Here is a 25,585-nt window from a genome sequence, read left to right on the forward strand (position 1 = left end):
CCGACCATCTGATCGACAAGCTCAGCATCCTAACCCACTGAGCCACTGCATCTTACTTCTCAATATATATATATATATATATATATATATATATATATATATATATATATATATATAGAGAGAGAGAGAGAGAGAGAGAGAGAGAGAGAGAGAGAGAGAGAGAGAGAGAGAAAAGAGAGAGAGAGAGAGAGAGAGAGAGAGAGAGAGAGAGAGAGAATTGAACTATAAAGAGCTCCCCAGCCAAGTGTTTCTCTTTTTAAGGTTTCATTATAAAATAAAAATACAGAAAAAAGTTAGAAAACCAAGAAAAAATAAAGTGAAAAAATAAAAAAGAGGGAGAAAAAAGTGATGACTTTTTTCAGCGCAGCAAAATAAATAAGCTCAAGCATTTGTTTTATATTTCACAATATTTCAAGCCATTTTTGTAACAAAATCATCAAAACCTAAACTCAAAGTTTCACCTTTTTTAGTTCTGAAGAAAAACATTTCCAAATACAAACAAAACTAGGTAATTTCTTCCCTTTAATTAAAACAATTAAAACAATCAGTTTTGCCATTTCTAATAATTTCATCATCTTTACCATCCACCTTTTCATTGTGGGAAGTAGTATGTCTTTTCATCTTTGTGCATATAAGATTGTCAACATATATAATAACAAAGTCCCTTTTCTTTTTCAAGTGTCAATTTTATATTTATTTGAATGATCTTCTGAATTAAAGTAAAAATCTGGTCCCAGTATTTTTTTTTCTTTTCTTTTTTTGTCAGAAGTCCACCAAATATGGTAAAAAAATATTCCTTTTGTGGTTGCATTTCCAACATATCAGCAGAGGGAATATGGAAATGGAAGGCTATCACATTTCATAGTGTCCAGGTTGAGGGAAGTCCATATTCTTCAGAAAAGACATTATAAATTAGATTTCACTTGTTAACTTCTATAAATTGACGTGATACACTGTTGTTTGTCATTCTTTGCATATGTTCATGAATTTTTCACATAAAAGTGTCTTGAAAGAAGTGTAATGTTTTTTATAAAAGTGCCGGTTCACTGTATAATCAATCTTTCATTTGAAGGCAAATAATGGAAGCTCCATGTGTGAGGAAGGCTTTTACAAAGTTTTTTAACAGGCCTGTGTCAATGCAATCTTGCTACATATGAAAGACTTCAATCTGAAGAGAGAAGAGAGCAGTTCATGCAATCCAACCCTTAACCTCCTGGCTTCCCACTCACCCTAATCTCTATATCAGACATGTCAAACACAAAGCCCGGGGACCGGATCCGGCCTGCGAAGTGGTTTCATGTGGCCCGCGAAACCATCCTGGAAACAGTGAGGGAACGGCCCCCACTGCCTTGGCCCTGGCCCAGAGACCCTCCTCCTTCCAGAGACCCTCAGATCTGTCCCACTCCTGCCCAGGCCCCCAAAGGCACCCTTGATGCGAACGATGTAGAGCTGGCCATGCCCACCCAGTAGGCCATACACACTCTAGCCATGCCCACCCAGTAGGCCACGCCCACCCAGGCCACACCCACCCAGCCCCTTGAGGGCAACCGCAATGCTGATGCAGCCCTCAGTGAAATTGAGTTTGACACCCCTGCTCTAGATATTCAGCCAAGGATCTGGAATGAAGATTAATTCATGGTTGCTTGAACTTGAGCTTTTCACACAATCTGTGATCTTTATAAATCAGGGTCCTGGATCACATACATGGAAAGTTTTAACTTTTCCTCATGCAAATACATTCAAATTACCTTCAGACCTCCAGTCATGTGTTGTTGGGGAAAGAACAGATTGGGACTGTGTGTATTGCCTTGTGCTTTCTCCACTCTTTTGCTATAAATTATTCAGATCATGATAAGGAAGTTAAAATAAAAGCTTAGACATTTTCCACTTGATTAAGTAAACTCTCACTCCTCAGGATTCATCAGGTAACAACTACAGTATACCACAATCTGCTCTCCCAGAGGTTGTGTATGGGACAATAGTTATTTCTTGTTCTGTACACCAGGTACCCAACCAAACTATTACAAGTTATTCTTGAACTTCTAGAAAATGGCATTCCATACTCATGGGTTATATTGGAGTTGAAACATACATTTCACCCAAAATGCTATCATTCCCAGTGGCCAAAGCAATGGAAATATTGAGCAGAAAGGGAGAAGGAAAAGGAAAGTCAGCACAAAATTGAAAAAGATGATACCTTTCAATACCAGTTCATTATACTGTATTCCTGGGATTAAATTTACATACTTTAGAAAATACAATTTTGTAAGGAAATGTAATATTACTAGCTGGCAACAGCTATTGAGTTTGTAAGCCATACATGAAACCTATGGCCTTCCCTATGTGGGTGTACTCCAAATCTCATCATGCCCAGCCACCATGGCCAAATGATTGGCACGATGGGAGGAGTAGCCCATGAGGGGTCCTTGGTGCTCTCTGAGCTTGCTCGTTTTCTTACAAAAGTTTCATTACCCAAACTAGGTAACAGCGTGAGGAGTAGCCCAGTTCTGGAGGGTGAAATTTATCCCTGATTACCCTCAATCATGTACCAATATATGCATATCATTTCATTCATTTGATTACATCTTTTGTTTTATTTGAAATTCTGGGTTGATTGTTTCAGTTTGCATTTATTTTATATTTAATGCTCAGTCTGACATTGTTTTGCTTTCCTTTCTAGTCTGATGGAAATCGAGTCCAGGGCCCCCAAGGCCCCAGGGGAGAACCCGTAAGTTCAATTAATGTGTTCCTTTGCTTGAAAATTGAAATATTTGAAAATACAATCAATTTACTCCATTTAGGCAAGATATATTTGTAGCATTCCATTAAAACAACATGCATTTGGTTTCTTAGTTTTGTTTTCATCCCAGAAAATGCACGTTTCAGTATGTGCTTCAATCCAATATGCTCATTTGTCTGGGCATTTTGTTCTAATATTGGTCCCTGCTTGTATTTTAACAATACAAGAAGGCTGAGTTTTATTTGCCCAATTACTAGTTTGTCGTGAAGTATTTTTCCATATCATGCTATCTTTGTCACAGGGCATTTTCTTAGATGGACCGCTCAGGTGAAATAAGGCAATTGGTGTGGCCATAAAATAAACTGTAGCTGAAGCAGAAGGTCTGATAAAAGAATATACCAAGGAGAGAAGTCAATGACATGCCTCTCTTTTCTATTCTATGCTACTTGAGGAATTGTAATTAAAAGGAAGGACTACTCTGGATCTTTCATTGCAGCCAGTACATCTCTGCTGCAAGATTGTAACCATCATGGCACAAGTTACCCAGTTTTCTGTCTCTCCTGATAACATAAAGTTTGAATTACCACTACTCTGTAAGCTGATACCATTCACTATGAAATCATTTTTCCTATGATTCTTAAATTGACCTGGGTGGAGGATGCGTCCTTACCGTCCTGAAGAAGATGGCTTTTATAGGCCCCAGTGTCAAGCCAGAACATCTGATCTTAGCAGCATTGACATCCAGTTTATTGGTCCCATTGAGTTCATTAACTGAGCCAAGCACTGATTCTACTTCTTCACCAGACCCTCTTGAGAAAGAGCTAGATGTCATCAGCATTCAGCTGATATTTATTCTAAACTCTAACTATTATGAGTTCAAGGGAAAGTCTCCTAGCGCCACCTGATTTGTTGGTCAGGTATGAGTAGAATGACTTCAAGGTTGTTCTGTAGAGAGCAAGGAAGATTACTCTTTACAGAGTAGATGGAAACAGAAAGGCTCCATTGTCCAGGCAGAGGGGCACTTTTTAAGTCCAGAATGTCCAGGTAATATTAGGAAGTGGCTCAGGAATATACCTCCCTAATTTACTGACCTATAAGAAGGAGGAGGAGGAGAAGATGGAGCACAATCATACTTGTAAGATGTATTATCAATTTCAATAAAGAAAAAGTTTTAGCCATCTTGAGGAATTGAATTCAGCCTACTTGATGCTGTTGTCCTGACTAATTGGAACAACATCTTTGGAAGGACACTATAAGCAGTGTTTCTCAACCTGTGGTCCATGGACCTCTGGGGGTGTGATAGTGTCACAGGGAATCTGCGAAGGCTTGAAGAAATGTTATGATTTAAATATTGAGTTAAGTCTTGGGTTTCATGGCCATGGTCTGTGGTGACAACATTTAGCATCCTATTATTAAAATGATTGCATCAATCCATTGTCAAGGAGCATAGCTCCCCAATTACCTATAGTTAATATAATTATATTGTTGGGTGTGTTTGCACATATGCATATAAATAGGACTTCAGTGTCACAAAGTTCCTTTTGTTTTAGCATTCCATGCATTGCCTAAATAAGAAACCATTTGAGTATTTGTGCATGATATTCATTTTTTCCCACTTTTCTCCTAAAATTATATTTAGGGCCCACCTGGTACTCCTGGAAGAAATGGATCCCCTGGTAACCCTGGCCTGCCAGGAGACCCTGGACAACCTGGCCCCCCTGGAGTCTGCCAAAATTGCCCAAGTTTCAATGGAAATGTAAGTAACATTCTCTCCATCATCTTTTCTTTTGCTAGAGTATAAAAGTTAATATGCAATGTTTAGCATGCCACTGGTTCAGAAGCACAAAGGGTTTTAAGAAGAATTAGATCAATGTTTCTCAATCTCAGCAACCTTAAGATGCTGAACTCCCCAGCCAGCATGGCATGGAGAATAATTATATGAATTATTTTTACAGAAACCTTGCAAAAATTGGTATGGACAAGGCAAGAATCATTCTGGGTGGCAAAATCTAAATGTTACAGTACATGTTTGCAGTATGTAACTTGGCAACCAGGTTTATTCTTACACGATCGGTAATAATACCATATGTTATGATAATTGTTTGTAGTTTACTAAAGAGCTAGTTAATATATGATACAAATAACTTTCCAAATTTATGAAGACGTTGAAAGAGGTGTTTCACAGCAAATCTAAATTAAAGGAGATCATCAAAGAGATATTGCTGTGGAGAATTGGAGAAGCAGTCAATCTGCATGAATCCTGTACTTCCAACCTTGGGAGATCCATGCTTTTGGCCCCTCAGTGATTGCATGACAGTGGATGATTACTGTTCAAATTCAAAATGCATGAAGTCAGTGGTGGGATTCAAATATGTGAACCACTGGTTCTCTCTGTGAATGCCACTTCTGGAAGTCCTTTCTGGACCTGGGCAACAAAAAATTAGCTACTGGTTCTGCCAAAGTGGTATGAACTGCCTGAATCTCACCACTGCAGGAAGTGTTGGTGCCCTTGCAATAAACTGTGGTTTCTAGGCTTCCATTTTCTTGTCTGTTGACAAACCCATTTAAAAATGCTAATTGTCTAGCTGTTTCTTCCTCCATTGTGAACTGTATGTCTGGGAAGATGAAATTCAGTATGATAACTGAATGGGAGAGGAATTAATTAGCAACTTACCTCATAAACAGCAGCTCAGTCCATGTTGTAAAAGGCTTAGGAAGATTTTAAAATATTGAAATAGAACCGACCTGAATGAACTCACTAATAAATAATGGGTGGGAGTTCCTATTGTAATTTCCAGCATTCTAATATCTCACCACAATTCTTACATTAAAACTCCATGCTGAAGTTAATATGACTTTTGCTTTCTAGAACATGTCCTATGTTACAGAGCTTGACGCAGACCGAGTTCTTGGAAAAAATTCTACCTGTCTCCATGACTTTCTCTAAACTGGTATCCTGTGGCCCTTTCCAGCCAACCAACATTTCACATTTGTTCTCACTGTACACTTGGGCCTCCTCAAACATTGAAATTATTTTTCTCAGCAAAGCTTGATCTCATTCCTGGAGGAATCTAAGTGGAAAACTTTGGTCACCCCGATGCAACAATTTCCAGCATCCCCAACCACTGTGTTTAATGGTGGCGATGCTTTGGTTCAGCAATAATTGGAATTATTGCTCATGGATTTTCAACCCGTTGTTCTGTCACTTCTGTCACTTTCCAAGCTGTTGGGATGTAAGGTGCTGGGGCTTATGTTCCTTAATATGAGCCTTTAAAATAATTGGGGTTTGATTTACCCACCAGTGCATGAAGGTGTGGCTTATGATTCCAGACCAATGGAATATCTGATTAAGGGATGGGTATATGTATAAATGTTTCCAGTGTATCAGTTGGTGACCTATTCTTTTATAACAACTACTTCTCTTTTCAATTTGTTTTCTACTGCAGAACTTTTCTCCTCAGTATGACTATGATGTCAAGGCTGGACCAGGCCCGGGCGTTATAACTGTAAGATAGTAGCATGATCTTTATGCTGCTTAAATGGTTTTTGGGGAACAAAAAGGTTTTTCTCTTCTTGCACAGGTTATCTAGCAAACAAATACTGATTTCTGATTGCCTAAAACCAGACTGGATTAAAGCAGTATTCTCCCTCAGAATTCTGATTAGAAACACTCCTTGAAACTTCTTATCAAACCAGAAGCTTCCTTGATATTTCTGCCTCACACTTTTGTTTCTTTTCCTTTCTACATTTTACCGCACCCCTCAACTATTTTCATCACCTCCTATTTTTTGTTCCTGCAATTGTTCCTTTTGTGTTTCCGTCAATGTTTGCTCTTCCAATGTTTTTTGTCTAGATGTTTCTCCTCATTTTTTTCTCCACTGCAACCATTTTCCAGGCTATTAATTGTACAGTGTTTGCTATTTCCAGAATGCAGATATCAGTGGGGTAATAAATCAACTTGCTAATTGTGTAGCATTCTTTTCACACAGATGAGCTTCTTTTGACGTTTTAAATTTGCAGCCTCTCTTAGTAAATATAGGCAGATCAATAATTCCACATGATGTTCCAAAATAAAGCTATGCTCTAACTCAGTTGCAAATGTCACATCAAGGTCAAATGAGGCAATTTTGGATTTTTTAAAAATTCAGTTAACTTGGGATGGTGCTGTGTCGTCTTACATGTTGGTCAGTCTAGGCTCAGGCTTTGAGGTGGATTGAGATGTTATAGAAGGCAAAGGGAAGGATCGTGTGAAGGTGTTTTGATTTTTAAAAAAATCACACAATTCATCCTCAGATAAATGTCTAAAAAGTAGAGAGATCGTAAGTTTATATCAATGGGCTTTAGGTGCCTACAGTTTTCCATGGTGGTACATTTTAGTCACCTGGGCCTTGAGTAAGCTGCTGAGTTTTTCTACAAAAATAGAAAGCAGCATATAAAAAAATTAAAGAAAGCAAACATTAGGACAAAACCTGTGTGTGTGTGTTTGTGTGTGCGCGTGCGCACGCATGTGTGATATCTGCATAATCTGTGAAAAGGGCAAGTCACACTCGGTTATTAAAAGTGCTCTCAACAGACTTTCCTGGTTGTCTACTTCTCTCCCATGTTGTCCATTTACTACCATGTTATGAATCATGAAATGTATTTGTCTTCTGTTCCTCACAGAGTTTTTCTACTTTCAGTCCATCCATTTATTCATCCATCCGTCCATCCGTCCATCCATCCATCATGATTCATTCATCTGTTTCAAGTTGCTCATCATTTTTTCCTTCTCACAGCTTCTGTTTTTTGTAATCTGCTGCTGGCTTCTACATCTGAGATGTATGAACCAAAAATGCCTTCTCCTTTCATATCTTTGGTTCCTAAGAGGTCCTGGTTTTTCCTGGAAGGGGGTTTGGGGAATGCATGGCCAGAAGGACCACAGCAACTAGATGCCTTCCAGATATGTTGGATATGTAACTTCCAGATGGCAGTGAAGTTACTGAATTTGATATTAAATATCACTGGTGAGCATCTAGCAGAGGAAGACATCTAAGTCATCGTATACTACCAGTGGGACTGTATTTAAAAAGAAAAAAAAATCAGTGCCCCAATATTGATTCCTCTTTATATTTTCTATAGCATTGTTTTAATGAGCCTTGGTGGAGCAGTGGGCTAATGCCTCCTTAAGTAACACCAGCTGCCTGCAATTAGTGCAGGTTCAAGTCCCACCAGGCTCAAGGTTGACTCAGCCTTCCATCCTTCCGAGGTAGGTAAAATGAGGACCCAGCTTGTTGGGGGCAATAAGCTGACTTTGTAATAATGCCGCTTGGGGTGTGTGTGAAAGCCCTAATAAGCAGGCATATACATAGAATGAAGGCTACTGCTAAGCTTGTAAGCCGCCCTGAGTCTTCAGAGAAGGGCGGGATATAAATGTAATAAAAATAAAATAAATAAAAATAAAATAATGGAGCCAAGAATGTGTGACTGCAATCAGTGGTCCTTTCCCTGCATTTCCCCCTTTATAAATCACTTACATTGGGAATAATGGAGCTGTTTGCAAAATCTCCCACTAACTGAGTTGTTGGGCATATAGGACTCTGCATGGGCATATCAGCCCTGTATATCAGGGGTCTCCAACCTTGGCAACTTTGTGGACTTCAACTCCCAGAATTTCTCACCCAGCCATGCCTGCTGAGGAATTCTGGGAGTTGAATTCCACAAGTCTTACAGTTGTCATGTTTGCAGACCCCTGCCGTAGATGGTTCAACAAAGTTACACCAAAATTCTGGGACAAGCAATGACTTTTAATATTTCATTGCTTACCAAGATACAATGGCATACTTCCTGCTTAACAAGAACAGATGATAGCCCGAATGAGTTATAAAGCCACCTTATGAAATGAAATCACAATAGCAGTTCACTGGAAGAAATATATCTTTGCCCACACATCTCTTATGTCACTTCTTTATTTATTATTTTTAACTAAGCTGTAATTCATAGAAACTATTTCCAGCTGTCAAAAATATATATGACTTGTACTTTAATTTAAGAAGCCAACAGGTTTTAATCTGAAACAATTATAAATAATGAATTCTCTGTTAGTAGACTACCTTAAAATATAACTATGTAAGCATTTGGTGACAAGATGTAGGTTTAGGGCTAAATAACATGTATCTGGCATACACATTCCAATTTCCATTAAAATTGCATGCTTTCAATAAAGGTAAAGAGAGTTGGATACTTATTTAATGAACAAGAGTGAACATCTTGCAATCTTATTCAGCAAACTATACAGCAACCTTGCAGAGAAGTTGGATATGCATTTTTAAAACAAGATACAGGGAAATAATATGTAGAGAAAGCAAAATGGCCAGGTTACCACTCTTCAGAAAGGGAGAGAGAGAGATGTCAAACAACTCATGCATCTTTTTCCTAGTGCTCAAAGTTCATAGCCTTATACCTTTCCCAGGTTTTCCCATGAGACAAGCACAGTTCCCAGGTGAGGAACTGATAACTCTACTCAATTCAGCCTGGGATGTGGTACTTACGTCTCACTTCCCAGAATCCATAATTAATCACAGGTAGTGCACAAATGAACTTGGCTTACCAAACAGAATGCTTTTATTTTATCCTAACGACTGGTGGTGCTGCCTTGTTCATTGCTTTGTGTGTTAGTGACTTATTTTTGCCTAACACTTCCAGCCTAGGAAGTGAAACAAACTGAAACTGAACTGAAACACTGATTTAATACTAGTGTGGTTCAGGTTAAAGCATTTCCACTTTTTGCATGACTAGCTTTTGTTACAGTATACACACCGCCCTTTGCACTCTATTTCATTACAGAATTAAAATTTCGTTTTATCTACAATTGATTGTATTGATTTTCAATCTTCCCCATAGGGTGGTGGTCCTGGCTTTCCCGGCCCACCGGGCCCTAGTGGTCCTCCCGGTCCTGTTGGCCAGCCCGGTTCACCTGTAAGTATTTGTCATTTCTTTTTTCTGCTTCCAGTTATATTTTATACTGTTGGTTAGTTGTGCTAACCGTAAGGGCAAAAATGTGCATTAAACTCTAAGGAACATAGTTTGAGCATGGCAAAGAACAATGAAAAAAAGTCTGTAGCCTTCTCCTATTTTACAGGATTGCCAAATACGTTTTCTTAAAGGATGTCTTCTAGCATAGCTATTAAAGCACACACACCCCTTTTCCAGGAATAATGATGAAAAATACAATACAAGGTTTGAGATTTTAAAAGACATCTGATCTTCCAAGTTTTCAAAAATGCTTCATACCCAGTTGCAAATGATCTTTTCCTCAGTTGAGCCGTGCCAAAGGAGGAACTCTTTGTGACAGAGGGCTAGAAAAAAGCACTACACAAATGAGTAAACATTGATCATTGACCTCCTTAACAGAGAAGCCAAGTAGATGCCTTGGCTTCCATTTTTAAATGAGGTCCTCTCTACTAAATTTAAGCTTTGGAATTTTGAGTATTTAAAACAAAACATGGTATCACATCTGGCTCACTGCCAAAGTATAGACTTTGTTTTAAGACAAGCAGAATTTAGAGGGGGGTGGGGGCTGCCTTTGAATCAATCTTGACTCCTAGCAAATGCCTGAACAAGGTTCTGAAGTTTTCTTGGCAAGATTTCAGAAGGACTTTGCCATTTGCCTGCTTCCTAGCCCTTAGAGAAAGTGAGTGGCCCAAGTTCATCCAGCTGGCTTTTTTGTGCATAAGGCAGGACTGGAAATTACAGTCTCCTGGTTTCTAGCCTGTTGCTACATCAAACTGGATCTCATCATATTCAATTCCAATATAGCGAGAAGGATTTTATTGCAGCCTACAGGACAGGGATATCAGGGGAAGGATGATTGCATAGTTGTGGCTGCTATCTTGAGTTTTACTACTTCCACCCTGTGGGCACCATTGACATAGGAGGAGGAAGGAGGACAAAAGAAGCGTAGAAAACCAACATTCATTTATATAGTGCTTTGTACAAAAAAAGCAATTACTTATAAATTAAATTATTAATAATTAATAATCCAGAAGCAGTGAATGCTCCAACACTGGAAGTTTTTAAGAAGAGACTGGGCAGCCATTTGTCTGAAATGGTAGAGGGTTTCATGCCTGAGCAGGGGATTGGACTAGATGACCTCCAAGGTCCCTTCCAACTTTATTATTATTGCTGCTGCTGCTGCTGTTGTTGTTATTTAAATGAAAATGAAATAGAATAAATTTCTATGGATACATAGAATGGATTCATCTGGTCCATTTCCCTTTGGTTCCTAAGGATCTGATTAATCAGATAGTGAAAATTTGTTTCTTGTGATTATGGATCTAATGAAAGCAACTCACCATTTCTTCATTAGGGACCTCATGGATACCAAGGTCCACCTGGTGAACCTGGACAAGCTGGAGCTCCTGTAAGTATCAATATTCATTTCTGCAGATCTCATACTATACGGTATATCATACTGTGAGATAGGCTAGTTTGTGTTACAAGTTATCCAGTCTGAAAAGTAGTTTGCTTCATGAGTTAATGAAATCCTTTGCCTCTTTGACTGTTGTGTTGTTTAGAAGTCATGGACAATCACGCGCACATATACACAAATGTGTTTTAAAAGCTACAGTTGTGTGTTTGCCAAGGAACTTTCTAACAACAGGCAAGAACTTTTTAGAGCTATGATTTTAAAGGTAGTCTAGAGAGAGAGAGAGTAGAAGTGGCCTACAATGGATTGGATCTAAATGTGATAGGGCAAAATATTGTAAACTCAGTGATTCCAGGAAAGAATGGAATGAGCAGCTATTTCCATCCTCTCTACAGTCCTGTTTCTGAAAATAAGCCCTGGTAGATTAGAGGGTTTTCCAAAAGGCTGTGATGCTGAGTACAACTGGAAGAAGGATAACTTGGTAAAAATCCACTCCTCCAAAAGTAGAAGATTCTGGGGATATCAACTTTCTATTTGGAGCAGATCAGATCAGGAATAAACCAAGTTACTATCTTCTTTTTTTTACAAAATATAACATATGTGCTTTTAAATATATGTCCTCCTAAGAAAAGAAATCATTAAGTAACAGAATATTTTGTTATTCTATGCATAATTAAATGGAACTATAATGAAACCAAGGTACCTCCTCAGCAGGGCCCGCAGCATTGTGATCCTAAGCTTCTTTCATGTTCAGTGGCTAAACCAATTTATTTTCAAGAATCTGAAATCACTAGAACCTCATGAATTTATTTCCAGTATCTGGCTATAGCAAAGGTAGCTTCTCTTTTGAAATAGTTTAATTCTTCACGGCTTATGGGTGTGCCATGAATACCATTAATGGGTATTCTTGCTTTACTCTACCACCTAAACCGCAGGTTAGACCTAAATTAGTAAGTCTTTTAAGAGGAATAGCTGTTTAAAAATCTGCATTTTTCAGATTTCTCTCATAGGAGCACTTGGATTTTTTGTTGGGTTTTTTTTTTTTTTGCAGATAGCCAGACAAATAACTGCAATGTAAAATAAGGTTGAGAATAGAGAGTGGGACTAGGGGAGGACCTTTTTTTAATAAGGCATGTTACAGCTCATGCTGGGACAGTAATTTTGACTCCTGCTCACCATTTCTCAAGAAAGAAGTGAAGGTGTCTGCATGAACACACTGCATTTTGTTCCCTAATTTCATTTGCCAAATCCTCAAAAAACAGTTTGAAGGGAAACTGTGATCACTTTTCAGATTTGGGGGAGTGAAGCAGGTGGAAGTATAGAAAGATTATATCCTTGAAATACTACCAAAGCCTATTCTGTCACATAATTATCAAAATATTTAGCATGCTTGTAAAATCTCATATCTATTCTGACATTGTTGAAAGAGAAAGTGATGTATAAAATCAGCAAACTCAATCACCTGGTAATAGCCTAAAAAAGGTAAAAGGTAAAGGTTCCCCCGCACATGCGTGCTAGTCGTTTCTGACTCTAGGGGCCGGTGCTCATCTCCATTTCAAAGCCGAAGAGCCAGCGCTTGTCCGAGGATGTCTCCGTGGTCATGTGGCCGGCATGACTAGACACCAGAGGCGCACGGAACGCTGTTACCTTCCCACCGTAGTGGTCCCTATTTTTCTACTTGCATTTTTATGTGCTTTCGAACTGCTAGGTTGGCAGAAGCTGGGACGAGTAACAGGCGCTCACTCTGTTACGCGGCACTCGGGATTCGACCCGCCAAACTGCCAACCTTCTGATTGACAAGCTCAGTGTCCTAACCCACTGAGCCACCGCAACAAAAAGTACTTCCCTCAGATCTGAATTTCTCTGTGAGAAATTTGATTTCTTTGTCACCATATATTTTTATAATTTTGGGGAGGGGGATGTGCCTTCAAATCAGTATTTGCCGTTGTCTTTTTCCTAGAACTGACAGAAAATGACATTCTCTGTCTAGTCTAGAACTCACAGTCACCTCTTTCTAGCCTGGTGCTTTAACCACTAGACCAAACTAGCTTTCACATATTTTTTTTAATCAAATGAACTTCACCAAAAGGAAAGGATCTGTTTATCTTTGGCTTTTGTTTAACACATATAATCAATAGCAGGGGAAAAAATGACCTTTTATGTTCTTTTATTTTCCAGGGTTCTCCTGGCCCCCCAGGAATGATTGGACCCCCTGGACCTTCTGGGAAAGATGTAAGTTTTTGATGATCAACACATGAATAAAGAGATCTTTTGGCATGTCTCTCTATAGACACACACACACAGTATAAATGGCATAGTTACAGTTATGCAAACCCCTCCCTCTGACTTTAATGTTTTCTTTGGGCTACTGCACACTTCAATATAGAAGGTTGCCTAATGCATAAAAGCAGGGGGTTTTTTTGGGGGGGGAGGAAGACTGGGGGGAAAATGGAAGGAGGAGGAAAACCACACAATAAGAAAAGAATTCTACAATATGCTGGATCCAAATAACTCTGATATTTTTTCGCAATTAGGTTTTGACATCTTGATTTTAGATTGATAGTACTACCCAATTGACCAAACCTCTTTTATATATCTACAGTACATTGAAGGGGAAATCAATTAGTTTCCATCCTGTGAGGCAGAATATTAAATGTGGCCTTATTTTCTAGTTCCTTCTCAGAGTGATTATAGAATATGTGTATGGGTGTCTAGGTGTAGTAATTGTACATTGTGTCTTCAGGGAGAATCTGGAAGACCTGGAAGACCTGGAGAACGTGGATTACCTGGCCTTCCTGTAAGTAAACACATTTTTTTTCTTTTAGGATATGTTGGAAACTAGCCCTAAAAGGTGCTAAGCCTTTTGAAAAACTCCAATGTATATATGGATGTTTGTAAAAAAAAAACAACTCCATTTCAATCACTTGTATAATATAATTATGTCATTGGGCTCCCTACTGCATCCTTCAGTCCCTGCCATCATCAAACTCAGCCCTACATTGTAGGAAGAAGTCATGACTCCCTATTGTTTCATAACATGGGGTTAATGGGAACTGGCATGTTTTGACATCCTTCTCCACCCAGGCATAGCCCCATCTGCCATCCCCTCCCCAATGAAGAAATGCACAAATAAGTACAAAAATACTTTACCTGTGTGACATGACAATGAGGTTATAAATAAGATGTTTTGTTTTGTTTCTTACATGCACTAAGCTATATCCAGATCCCCTATGTTCTTTCTTCACTTGTAAGATTTATGTTTGTTTATCAATGATATTGTTTGCTATTGCTAGTTCTTTAGCTATGAGAAAGTTGTAGGTTTTATTCTCAGTTGTAAAAATAGCCATGCTGTTACAATCTTTCTGTGCCTACAGCTTTCTTCCTCACCCATATAGCTTCTCTGCCATTTCATCAGGTAGAAAATGAAAACCTAACTTAGGGTGCCACAGTGACATCTGAAAGTTGTAAACCAAAAGCAATCAATCAAATTAAACATTACTGACAGCAGATGATGCAGAGGACAAATAACATGAAATCACATCTTATGACAACTGCTTATCAAAGAACAAAATCATAAAAAAATGTAGTGACATCCATGTCAACTAATTTGAGTTTTTCAAGTATTACAACAAAGCCCTTAATAAACATGGAGGATCCATTAAAATTCAGTTTTGTGAAAAGAACAGGTTTTTTTTCTGCAATCAAAGCTGCAGAATATTGCTTTTAGTTCTGCTAAAATACATGGACTCCTTGTAATTGAATATTCAGAAATAATCCATTCTAAGGGTCAGGTTTTTGAAATATTTATGTATCTTTTATATTCTGAACTATTGGAATCTTTCCTTCTTTTCGCCTTCTCTAGTTTGACTCACTAGATAATTCCTCAGGTTTAAGCCATGCTTAAACTCTTAGCCTATTTCCTGATCATCATAAACTTCCAATGCAGTTCTTCTCATCTTATTGTGTTCTCTCTCTCTCTCTCTCTCTCTCTCTCTCTCTCTCTCTCTCTCTCTCTCTCTCAATTTAGGGCCACAAAGGGCCTTCTGGAATGCCTGGAATGCCTGGAATGAAAGGTCACAGGGTAAGTGTTCAACATTAAATATTTTATCTAAAAAAATTAGGGAATGATATTAACACAGCTAACTCTGGCTCAGACTTCTCAATGCTCTTCAGATTAGGTTGATTAAAGCACTTTCTACAGAATTCTGGTGGGCATTTTATCAGAGTTGAGGTACAACTCATCAGGATGACACCATGTTGGATAAAACTTACAATAGCTGATGAAACATGCATGTTACAGTCAGAAACTTTTCTAAAGGAATTGCTGAAGCCAATGAAATGGGTTGGGAGAGGATAAATCAGTGTACATAGTAAAATTAGGGGTTATCCTCATTTTACAACCTTTAGATAGAGCTAGCGAGACATGTCAACATTCCAGGTGTTCACTATTTTGATTTAGAAAATTTCATATTTTCTAAATGTTATGTTGTTATATATTTTATATATAATATTATTATATATTATGTATTTATCTTATATATATATATATATATATATATATATATATACATATTTTCTAAATTTATGTTATTCATGTACTTATGTACTTTTTTGTAAATGTTAATATTTATTATTATTATTATTATTAATAATAATAATAATAATAATAATAATAATAATAATAATAATAATAATAATAATAATAATAATAATAATAATAATGTTATTTACACATTATCTCTTTTTTTTCTTGCATAAAGGGTTTTGATGGAAGAGATGGTTCCAAAGGTGATGCAGGTGCTCCTGGTCTAAAGGTACCATTTATAATTATTACTTGTGCAGAAGAAGACAGCTTTATTCAGATAAAATTCTTCTTTAGAAGATGTTAAACAGTTCATTCTCCTGGGCTTCTCAGAATATTTACCAACAAAACTGAATCTGAATTTTTCTTTTCCCAGTAATGGCTCTCCCATTATATTCATGCCTCACTTGCCATGAGATCTGAAATGGGGGCGGGGTTTCTACCTCTGAGGTCAAAGCTTTTCTTCCAGTATGAGACACCTAAATCTGATTTACTCAGTTGCCCCTGAAATATCAGTATTATAATCTAAGTTCGGTTCACAAAATTTATAAATATATGACTTTTTTTTACATTTCCTTTTGCCCATTTATATTCTCCGATCATCAATTTTCCTGAAGGCTTCCTTATACCCATGTGTGAACAGTGAGCAGAAAGTACTTACAGATAAGGGTTGGGATTCCCCTCCCTTCCCCGCCTTCTCAAAGTTCCATCCCAAAAAGTTGATTTAAAAGAGATAAATGAAATATTTCTTCACTTAGAACATATGTAACAAGATGATGAACAACTCTGAAAAGAGGACTAATTAAACTGATCCACTAGGGATTGCTAATCAGAATGGCTGTACAGTACCTCTAATCATAATTTCATTCTGCTTTTGGCTGCTATTGTTGGAAATCTTATGTTCTTCTTAAACTGAGTTTGATAGAAAAGTACCACTGCATATTGAGCTGTCCTAAAACAATTAATCATGCACATATCATTTTTTTTCTTCTCATGCAATTACTTTATAGACAGATGGAGTAATGTCATTCTCATTATTTGATGAGGTTATCTTCAATTAATTTGTCTCTTCACTGCCCACCACATTGTTTCCAAAAAGATCACTCTGTTAGGAAATGGGTAGTCTGCTTGTTTATTTATCTATAAAATTTGCATGCCACATTTTCATTAATAAAAATTATCTCCATAAGGAGAATTATACAGTATGTTTAATTTCAACTGGTGCAAACTGACCTTTCTTCTTGGTACTGAATTGGTCTGATCCAGAAAGAGATTCAGATATGGAAATTTGCTTTAGAGTACTTAGGTTCTTGCTTAATTAGGAATAGGAATGTTCATTATTGGCCAAATGTGACTGGAATTTGTTTCCAGTGCATATGCTTTCAGTTACATACAAACAACAAAGTGGTAAGTCATAGATCATAAATCATAAGACACAAACATAAATCATAAGATACAAACAACAAGAGATAAATCATAAGACACCAATAAGAGAAGGTAGTAGGAAAGTTGAGAAAATGAGAAAAATGAATTTAGGGCAGTGACTTGCTCAAATGTGGGATGATAAAGAGGATGTTTTGACCAATATTCCCTTTATCACATAGGGTGAAAATGGCCTTCCCGGAGAAAATGGATCCCCAGGACCAATGGTAAATTTCTGAACAATATTGTAGAAAGTATGTGGGAGAAAACAACAACAGAATTATTATCAATCTGTGATCCATTTACTCATCCTTATGGAGAAAGATCTATAGAACTCTGTGATCATCTATTAGGTAGCAAGTGATAAGGAGACAGGTTTTATATTTTTACTCTGATTGGAGAAGTACAAGAAGTTTATCACATATTTAGTAGCAAGTAAGCCTAGCGATAATATAAGTACGGCTGAGCTGAATTTCAAATAATTTTTCAGGATACCCATTAGTGATGCCAACCCTGGTGATAAGATCATATACACCAGAGGCAATTATATGTATCTTGATCATGCATTTCCTTAATTCATATATAAAGCCAGAATGGCAATGTGAAGCATGAAACAGGCCCCATTTTACCTTATTGCACTTTCTGATTTTAAATTAATCCTAATTGCCTAAATTACTTTTCTGATTTGAGGAAGTATAGAAAAGAACTATTTAAAAATGAGAGGGGGGGGAACCATGTTATATATGAAACATCCCTGATTTCCTCAAATGCCTAATTTGACTCGTGGTTGATCTTATGATTCATCTGTAATGCTTCTTTAATGAAAGGTTTACAGCAGGGGTGTCAAACTCAATTTCATTGAGGGCCGCATCAGCATTGCGGTTGCCCTCAGGGGGCCGGGTGGGTGTGGCCAGGGTGGGCGTGGCCTACTGGGTGGGCGTGGCTAGTGCGTATGGCCTACTGGGTGGGTGTGGCCAGCTCTACATCATTCGCATCAAGGGTGCCTATGGGGGCCTGGGCAGGAGTGGGACAGATCTGAGGGTCTCTGGCAGAAGGAGGGTCTCTGGGCCAGGGCCAAGACAGTGAGGGCCATTCCCTCACTGTTTCCAGGATGGCTTCGCGGGCCACATGAAACCACTTCACGGGCCGGATCCGGCCCCCGGGCCTTGTGTTTGACATGTCTGGTTTACAGCTATTCATTCAGTGATGAATGGACTTTGGATTGCCCTTCCTTCTGTAAAAGTCTTGTATGTTTCTTAGGGACCCAGAGGTCTGCCTGGTGAGAGAGGACGAGCTGGGCCTCCAGGAACTGCAGTAAGTAGTTAGGTGAAAGTTTAATATAAACTCTTATTATCATTGTCAATTTTGATTCTCTGGTATAGATTAGCAATGGACTCTTAAGAATCCTGGATGGGACAAGATAATGGAAGTCAAACTTGTTCTATTATCTTTGGTTTCTTTTCTTTCTTTTTTTAATAGAAGTTGTATTCATTTTTTAGTTTTACATCCAGGTATTTGTGAAGCAATACGGTGGTTGGGTAGTTAAAAGTAAACAGTAGTAAATAGCAAAGTCATTTGTAGATAGGTCAAGTTACATCAGCAAGAATTCCCTCTCCAATTCCCTTAATTATGATAGCATAGTCAAATTAATCAAATTAATATGTTTCTAATTGTAACGCAATCAGTTAGAACAATTTTCAATATATTTTCACATATACATATCCATGTCCTGTTTTTAAGTTTTACCTAATCGGAATAAGACATTCCAAACTAGCCTATAATATATAAAAGAAAACTTAATTTTTGGGTAGCCCACATTTTCCCCATTTCAATAATATAGTAGTTATCCTGTCTAAAATACATATATTGTTCATTTCAATGCATTCTTATGTTATACATATTTATTCTATTTAACATCTTAATAGTTCACCAGTTATTGAGAAAATATCTTTTGTTATCTCTTTCCAAATTCTGTAATATAAGTCAATTCTAATAGCTAACTTTCCTTTCCTTTAAAGGTTTAAAAGTTAAGTATAAAGTCAATGTGTATCTTTTAAAGATTCCCCTTAGCCCATTAAGAAAATTTTTTAGCTCTATAATTACAGCAAATATATTTCTTTATCATCTTAGTAGTTCATCAATTTTTAAAATAATATCTTTTATTATATCATTGGAAGTTCTATAATATAATTCAAAGTTATGTTCTAATAGCTAATCTATTTTATTATATAGTAATTATCATGTCTGAAATACAAACATATTCTATTTCTCATCCTTACAATTCGTCTATGGTTAACAAAGTATGTTTTATTGTTTATAGATAATTTTCATTCCCTTAAAAATCTAGATCCTAAATAGCTATGAGCTATGCCGTGCAGGGCCACCCAAGACGGACAGGTCATAGCAGAGAGTTCTGATAAAATGTGATCCACTGGAGAAGGAAATGGCAACCCACTCCAGTATCTTTGCCATGAAAACCCTATGGACAGTACCAAAAGGCAAAAAGATATGATGCTGGAAGATGAGCCCCTCAGGTCAGAAAGCATCCAATATGCTACTGGGGAAGAGCACAGGGCTAGTACTAGTAGCGCCAGAAAGAATGAAGCGACTGGGCCAAAGCCGAAAGGACGCTCAGCTGTGGATATGTCTGGTGGTGAAAGGAAAGTCCGATGCTGTAAAGATTTTTTCTCCATAGGAACCTGGAATGTAAGATCCATGAATCAAGGCAAGCTGGACGTGGTCAAACAAGAGATGACAAGACTGAACATTGACATCTTAGGTATCAGCAAACTAAAATGGACAGGAATGGGTGAATTTAATTCAGATGACCATCAGGTATTCTACTGCAGGCAAGGATCCCTCAGAAGAAATGGAGTAGCCTTCATAGTCAATAAAAGAGTAGGAAAAGCAATACTGGGATACAATCCTCAAAATGACAGAATGATCTCAGTTCGAATCCAAGGCAAACCATTCAATATCACAGTAGTCCAAGTCTATGCCCCAACCACCAGTGCTGAAGAGGATGAAATTGACTGGTTCTATGAAGCCCTACAGCACCTTATAGAACTAACACCAAAAAATGATGTCCTTATCATCATGGGGGATTGGAATGCTAAAGTAGGAAGCCAAAAGATAACCGGAATAACAGGCAAGTTTGGCCTTGGAGTACAAAATGAAGCAGGGCACAGGCTGATAGAATTTTGTCAAGAGAATACGATGGTCATAGCAAACACTCTTTTCCAACAACCCAAGAGACGGCTCTACACATGGACATCACCAGACGGTCAACACAGAAATCAGATTGACTATATGCTCTGCAGCCAAAGATGGAGAAGCTCTATACAGTCAGTAAAAACAAGACCAGGAGCTGACTGTGGCTCAGACCATGAGCTTCTCCTTGCAAAGTTTAGGCTTAAACTGAAGAAAGTAGGGAAAAGCACCAGGCCAGTCAGGTATGAATTAAATCATATCCCCGTTGAATATACAGTAGAGGTGACAAATAGATTTAAGGAATTAGATCTGATAGACAGAGTGCCTGAAGAAATATGGACAGAGGTTCGCAACATTGTACAAGAGGTAGCAACCAAAACCATCCCAAAGAAAAAGAAATGCAAGAAAGCAAAATGGCTGTCTGAGGAAGCTTTGCAAATAGCTGAGGAAAGGAGGGAAGCAAAAGGCAAGGGAGAAAAAGAAAGATATGCCCAATTGAATGCAGAATTCCAGAGAATAGCTAGAAGAGATAAGAATGCCTTCTTAAATGAACAGTGCAAAGAAATAGAAGAAAACAATAGAATAGGGAGGACCAGAGATCTTTTCAAGAAAATTGGAGAGATGAAGGGAACGTTCAATGCAAAAATGGGCATGATAAAGGACCAAAATGGCAAGGACCTAACAGAGGCAGAAGAGATTAAGAAGAGGTGGCAAAATTACACAGAAGAACTATAAAAGAATGAGCTTAACGTCCCTGATAATCACAATGAGGTGGTCAATGACCTCGAGCCAGACATCCTAGAATGTGAAGTGAAGTGGGCCTTAGAAAAGCTGAGCAACAACAAAGCTAGTGGAGGTGACAGTATTCCAGTTGAGCTATTCAAAATCTTAAAAGACAATGCAGTAAAAGTGCTACACTCAATTTGCCAGCAAATTTGGAAAACTCAACAGTGGCCACAGGATTGGAAAAGATCAGTTTACATTCCAAGTCCAAAGAAAGGCAGTGCCAAAGAATGTTCAAACTATCGCACCATTGCACTCATTTCTCATGCTAGTAAAGTTATGCTTAAAATCCTACAAGCTAGACTTCAGCAGTATGTGGATCGAGAACTACCAGAAGTACAGGCAGGATTTCGAAGAGGCAGAGGAACTAGAGATCAAATTGCCAACATACGCTGGATCATGGAGAAAGCTAGGGAGTTCCAGAAAAACATCTATTTCTGCTTCATTGACTATGCTAAAGCCTTTGATTGTGTGGATCATAACAAACTGTGGCAAGTTCTTAAAGAGATGGGAGTACCAGACCATCTTATTTGTCTCTTGAGAAACCTATATGCGGGCCAAGAAGCAACAGTGAGAACTGGACACGGAACCACTGATTGGTTCAAAATTGGGAAAGGAGTCCGGCAAGGCTGTATACTGTCGCCTTGCCTATTTAACTTATATGCAGAGCACATCATGAGAAAGGCAGGGCTAGATGAATCAAAAGTTGGAATTAAGATTGCTGGAAGAAATATCAACAACCTAAGATATGCAGATGATACCACTCTAATGGCAGAAAGTGAAGAGGAACTGAAGAGTCTCTTGTTGCGAGTGAAGAAGGAGAGTGCAAAAGTTGGGTTGAAACTAAACATTAAGAAAACCAAGATCATGGCATCCGGCCCTCTCAATTCCTGGCAAATAGATGGGGAAGAAATGGAGGTGGTGACAGATTTTATTTTCCTGGGCTCCAAGATCACTGCAGATGGGGACTGTAGTCAAGAAATTAAAAGACGCTTGCTCCTCGGGAGGAAAGCCATGGCAAATCTAGACAGCACACTAAAAAGCAGAGACATCACCCTGTCAACAAAAGTGCATATAGTCAAGGCTATGGTCTTCCCAGTTGCAATGTATGGCAGTGAAAGTTGGACCATAAGAAAGGCTGAACGCAAAAGAATTGAGGCCTTTGAACTATGGTGCTGGAGAAGACTCCTGCGAGTCCCTTGGACTGCAAGGCGATCAAACCGGTCAGTCCTAGAGGAGATCAACCCTGACTGCTCTTTAGATGGCCAGATCCTGAAGCTAAAACTCAAATACTTTGGCCACCTAATGAGGAGGAAGGACTCACTGGAGAAGAGCCTAATGCTGGGAAAGATTGAGGGCAATAGAAGAAGGGGACGACAGAGAATGAGGTGGCTGGATGGAGTCACTGAAGCAGTAGGCGTGAGCTTAAATGGACTCCAGAAGATGGCAGAGGACAGGAAAGCCTGGAGGAACATTGTCCATAGGGTCGCGATGGGTCGGACACGACTTCGCAACTAACAACAACAACAACAACAAATATAAACTCGGTTTATATCTTTTAACAGTTCTCCTTGACCCGTTGAGAGAAAAATTTAAGCTTTATTATTGCAAGTCCCAACACTTACAACAGAAAAAGAAGAAAAGTTCATTTACTTTTTCCCCTTAAATCTAATTCTAGCTTTCTTCTTGTGCCAGGCAGCCTTCCATATCATTGCCTTTAGCTTCTCAAATGTGTCTCCCTTTCTTCCTACGCACATTGTTTGAATCCAGGGAGACCATCCAGTTATCAATTTTTCATAGAGTGACACCTTTGTAGTCATTAAATTTTCATTCCAGTAAATCCAATCTCCATGTTTGGCATAGTGCAGCTGTCATTAATTCAATCTGGTCTTCTTCTTCTTTCAAATCCATCTGGCTTAGGTAAGAGGTCATGTGTGGTATTGTAGTTATTGTTTGGTTGATAGAAGTCTTGGTGTACTGTATTTGAAGGCCTTTGGCATCCTCCAGCTTAGTATTGCTTTCTTCAGCTTCTATTGCTTGTTGGATAGTAGGTTTTATAGTGGAAATCAATGTTTGGGCATCAAGGCTCTCAGTAGATTGTACTTGTACTTTAAAGTCCCTTGTTTTGTTGTTAAATTCCTCATCCTCTGTTCGTTTTTGGATTGTGAGTTCATCAATTGAAGTATTTATTTATTTATTTATTTATTTAATTTATATACCGCCCTTCTCTCAAGAGACTCAGGGCGGTTAACAGGGCAATACGTAAAAGACAAATACAAAAGTTAAAATTATTAAAACATGATTAAACAATGCCCATAGTACAAATAGTACAAATTTAAAATTAAAGTCATAATAACAAACCCACCCCATCCCATCAGGCCAGGCCCGCTTCCTTAAAGAGATGGGTTTTAAGGTCGCGCTGGAAGGAGCGGAGGTCGGGCGCCATCCGGAGCTCTACTGGAAGATGGTTCCATAAGTCCGGTGCACCCACAGAGAACGCTCTCCCCCTGGGGGCCACCAGTCGGCATTCTTTGACCGGCGGCACCCTGAGGAGGCCCTCTCTGTGGGAGCGTACTGGGCGGAGGGAAGTTGACGCCGGCTGCAGGTGCTCCCCAAGGTATTCTGGACCCATGCCATGGAGGGCTTTGTAGGTCATTACCAACACCTTGAACCTCACCCGGAAGACAACTGGCAACCAATGCAGCTCGCGGAGCAAAGGTGTAACACGGGAGTATCGGGAGACCCCCGACACAACTCTCGCGGCTGCATTCTGTGCCAGCTGGAGCCTCCGAGTGGTCTTCAAGGGTAGCCCCATGTAGAGAGCGTTGCAGTAATCAAGACGAGAGGTCACGAGCGCATGAGTGACCGTGCGCAAGGCATCCCGGTCTAGATAGGGCCGCAACTGGCGCACCAGGCGAACCTGGGCGAACGCCCCCCTAGTTACAGCTACAATATGGTCTTCTAAAGAGAGCTGTGAATCTAGGAGGACTCCCAAGTTGCGAGCCCTATCTACAGGAGGTAATGACTCACCCCCCATAATGAGGGGTGGGATATCCTGAATATCCCGGGATGCCGGTACGCACAGCCACTCCGTCTTGTCGGGGTTGAGACGAAGCCTGTTCCTCCCCATCCAGACCCGGACCGCCTCCAGGCACCGGGACATCACGTCGAGGGCATCACTGGGGTGGTTTGGGGTCGAAATGAAAAGTTGGGTATCATCAGCATACTGATGATACCCAACTCCAAAACCACGAATGATCTCACCCAGCGGCTTCATGTAGATGTTGAACAGAAGGGGCGAGAGGACCGACCCCTGAGGGACTCCACAAGCGAGAGGCCTCGCGGTCGACCTCTGCCCCCCCGTCAACACCGACTGCGAACGTCCCAGGAGATAGGAGGAGAACCACTGAAGAACCGTGCCTCCCACTCCCAATCCCCTGAGACGCCGCAGCAAGATACCATGGTCGATGGTATCGAAAGCCACTGAGAGGTCTAATAGGACTAGAACAGAGGAGTATCCTCTGTCCCGAGCCCTCCAGAGATCATTCACCAGCGCGACCAATGCCGTCTCCGTGCTGTACCCAGGCCTGAAGCCCGATTGGTACGGGTCTAGATAATCCGCTTCATCCAGGACCAGAGGGAGCTGATGTGCCACCACACTCTCAACAACCTTCGCAAGGAAGCGAAGGTTGGAGACCGGACGAAAGTTATTCAAAACAGCCGGATCCAAGGTAGGCTTCTTGAGGAGAGGTCTCACCACCGCCTCCTTCAAGGCGGCGGGAAAACTGCCCTCACTCAAAGAAGCAGCTATAACCGCCTGGAACCAGCTTCGTGTCCCCTCCCGGGCTGCATAAACCAGCCAGGAAGGGCACGGGTCCAATAAACATGTGGTGGAGCTCAGCCTCCCCATGATCCTGTCCACTTCCTCCGGAGTCACAGGATCGAACTCCTCCCAGATGACATCGACAAGATCACTCGTGTCCTGATCATCCGATACTGCCCAGTCGGAGTCCAAACCGGTCCGAATCCGAGCGATTTTGTCCGACAGATGTTGACTAAATTCCTCGGCACGCCCCTGCAAGGGATCCTCACTGACCTCCTGGTTGAGGAGGGAGCGGGTCACCCTAAACAGGGCGGCCGGGCGATTATCTGCGGACGCGATGAGGGCAGCGAAATAATTAGATCTCGCTACCCTCATCGCAGCGAGATAAGACCTAATATGGGTTCTTAGTCGCAATCGGTCGGATTCAGATCGGGTGGACCTCCAAACGCTCTCTAGGCCCCGTCTCCGACGCTTCATCTCCCGGAGCTCCGCGGAAAACCATGGAGCCCATTGGGATCTGCGCCGGGTCAGGGGCCGCAAGGGTACAACTCGGTCAAGTGCCTCCGTGGCCGTCCTTTCCCAGGCCTCCACTAAGGCATCCGCCGAGCTGTGAGCTGGGGA

The 25,585-nt window shown here is 39.8% G+C and overlaps 1 protein-coding gene across 2 annotated transcripts in view; it reads left to right on the top strand.

The window, feature by feature from the left end:
* Window positions 1-25,585, top strand: part of COL3A1 (collagen type III alpha 1 chain) — an 82,474-nt gene that overhangs the window by 25,932 nt on the left and 30,957 nt on the right. The window contains exons 3-13 of one of the 2 annotated variants that reach the window (XM_083350491.1): window positions 2,681-2,728; window positions 4,380-4,496; window positions 6,187-6,246; window positions 9,620-9,694; window positions 11,085-11,138; window positions 13,323-13,376; window positions 13,888-13,941; window positions 15,172-15,225; window positions 15,905-15,958; window positions 17,331-17,375; window positions 18,409-18,462. In XM_083350491.1, the coding sequence (XP_083206617.1) occupies window positions 2,681-2,728; window positions 4,380-4,496; window positions 6,187-6,246; window positions 9,620-9,694; window positions 11,085-11,138; window positions 13,323-13,376; window positions 13,888-13,941; window positions 15,172-15,225; window positions 15,905-15,958; window positions 17,331-17,375; window positions 18,409-18,462 (669 nt within the window). The remainder of the gene's footprint in view (window positions 1-2,680; window positions 2,729-4,379; window positions 4,497-6,186; window positions 6,247-9,619; window positions 9,695-11,084; window positions 11,139-13,322; window positions 13,377-13,887; window positions 13,942-15,171; window positions 15,226-15,904; window positions 15,959-17,330; window positions 17,376-18,408; window positions 18,463-25,585) is intronic. The other variant, XM_083350492.1, reaches the window with a different exon arrangement.

Source organism: Vipera ursinii (assembly GCF_947247035.1).
Source record: "Vipera ursinii genome assembly, chromosome: 1".
NCBI lineage: Eukaryota > Metazoa > Chordata > Lepidosauria > Squamata > Viperidae > Vipera > Vipera ursinii.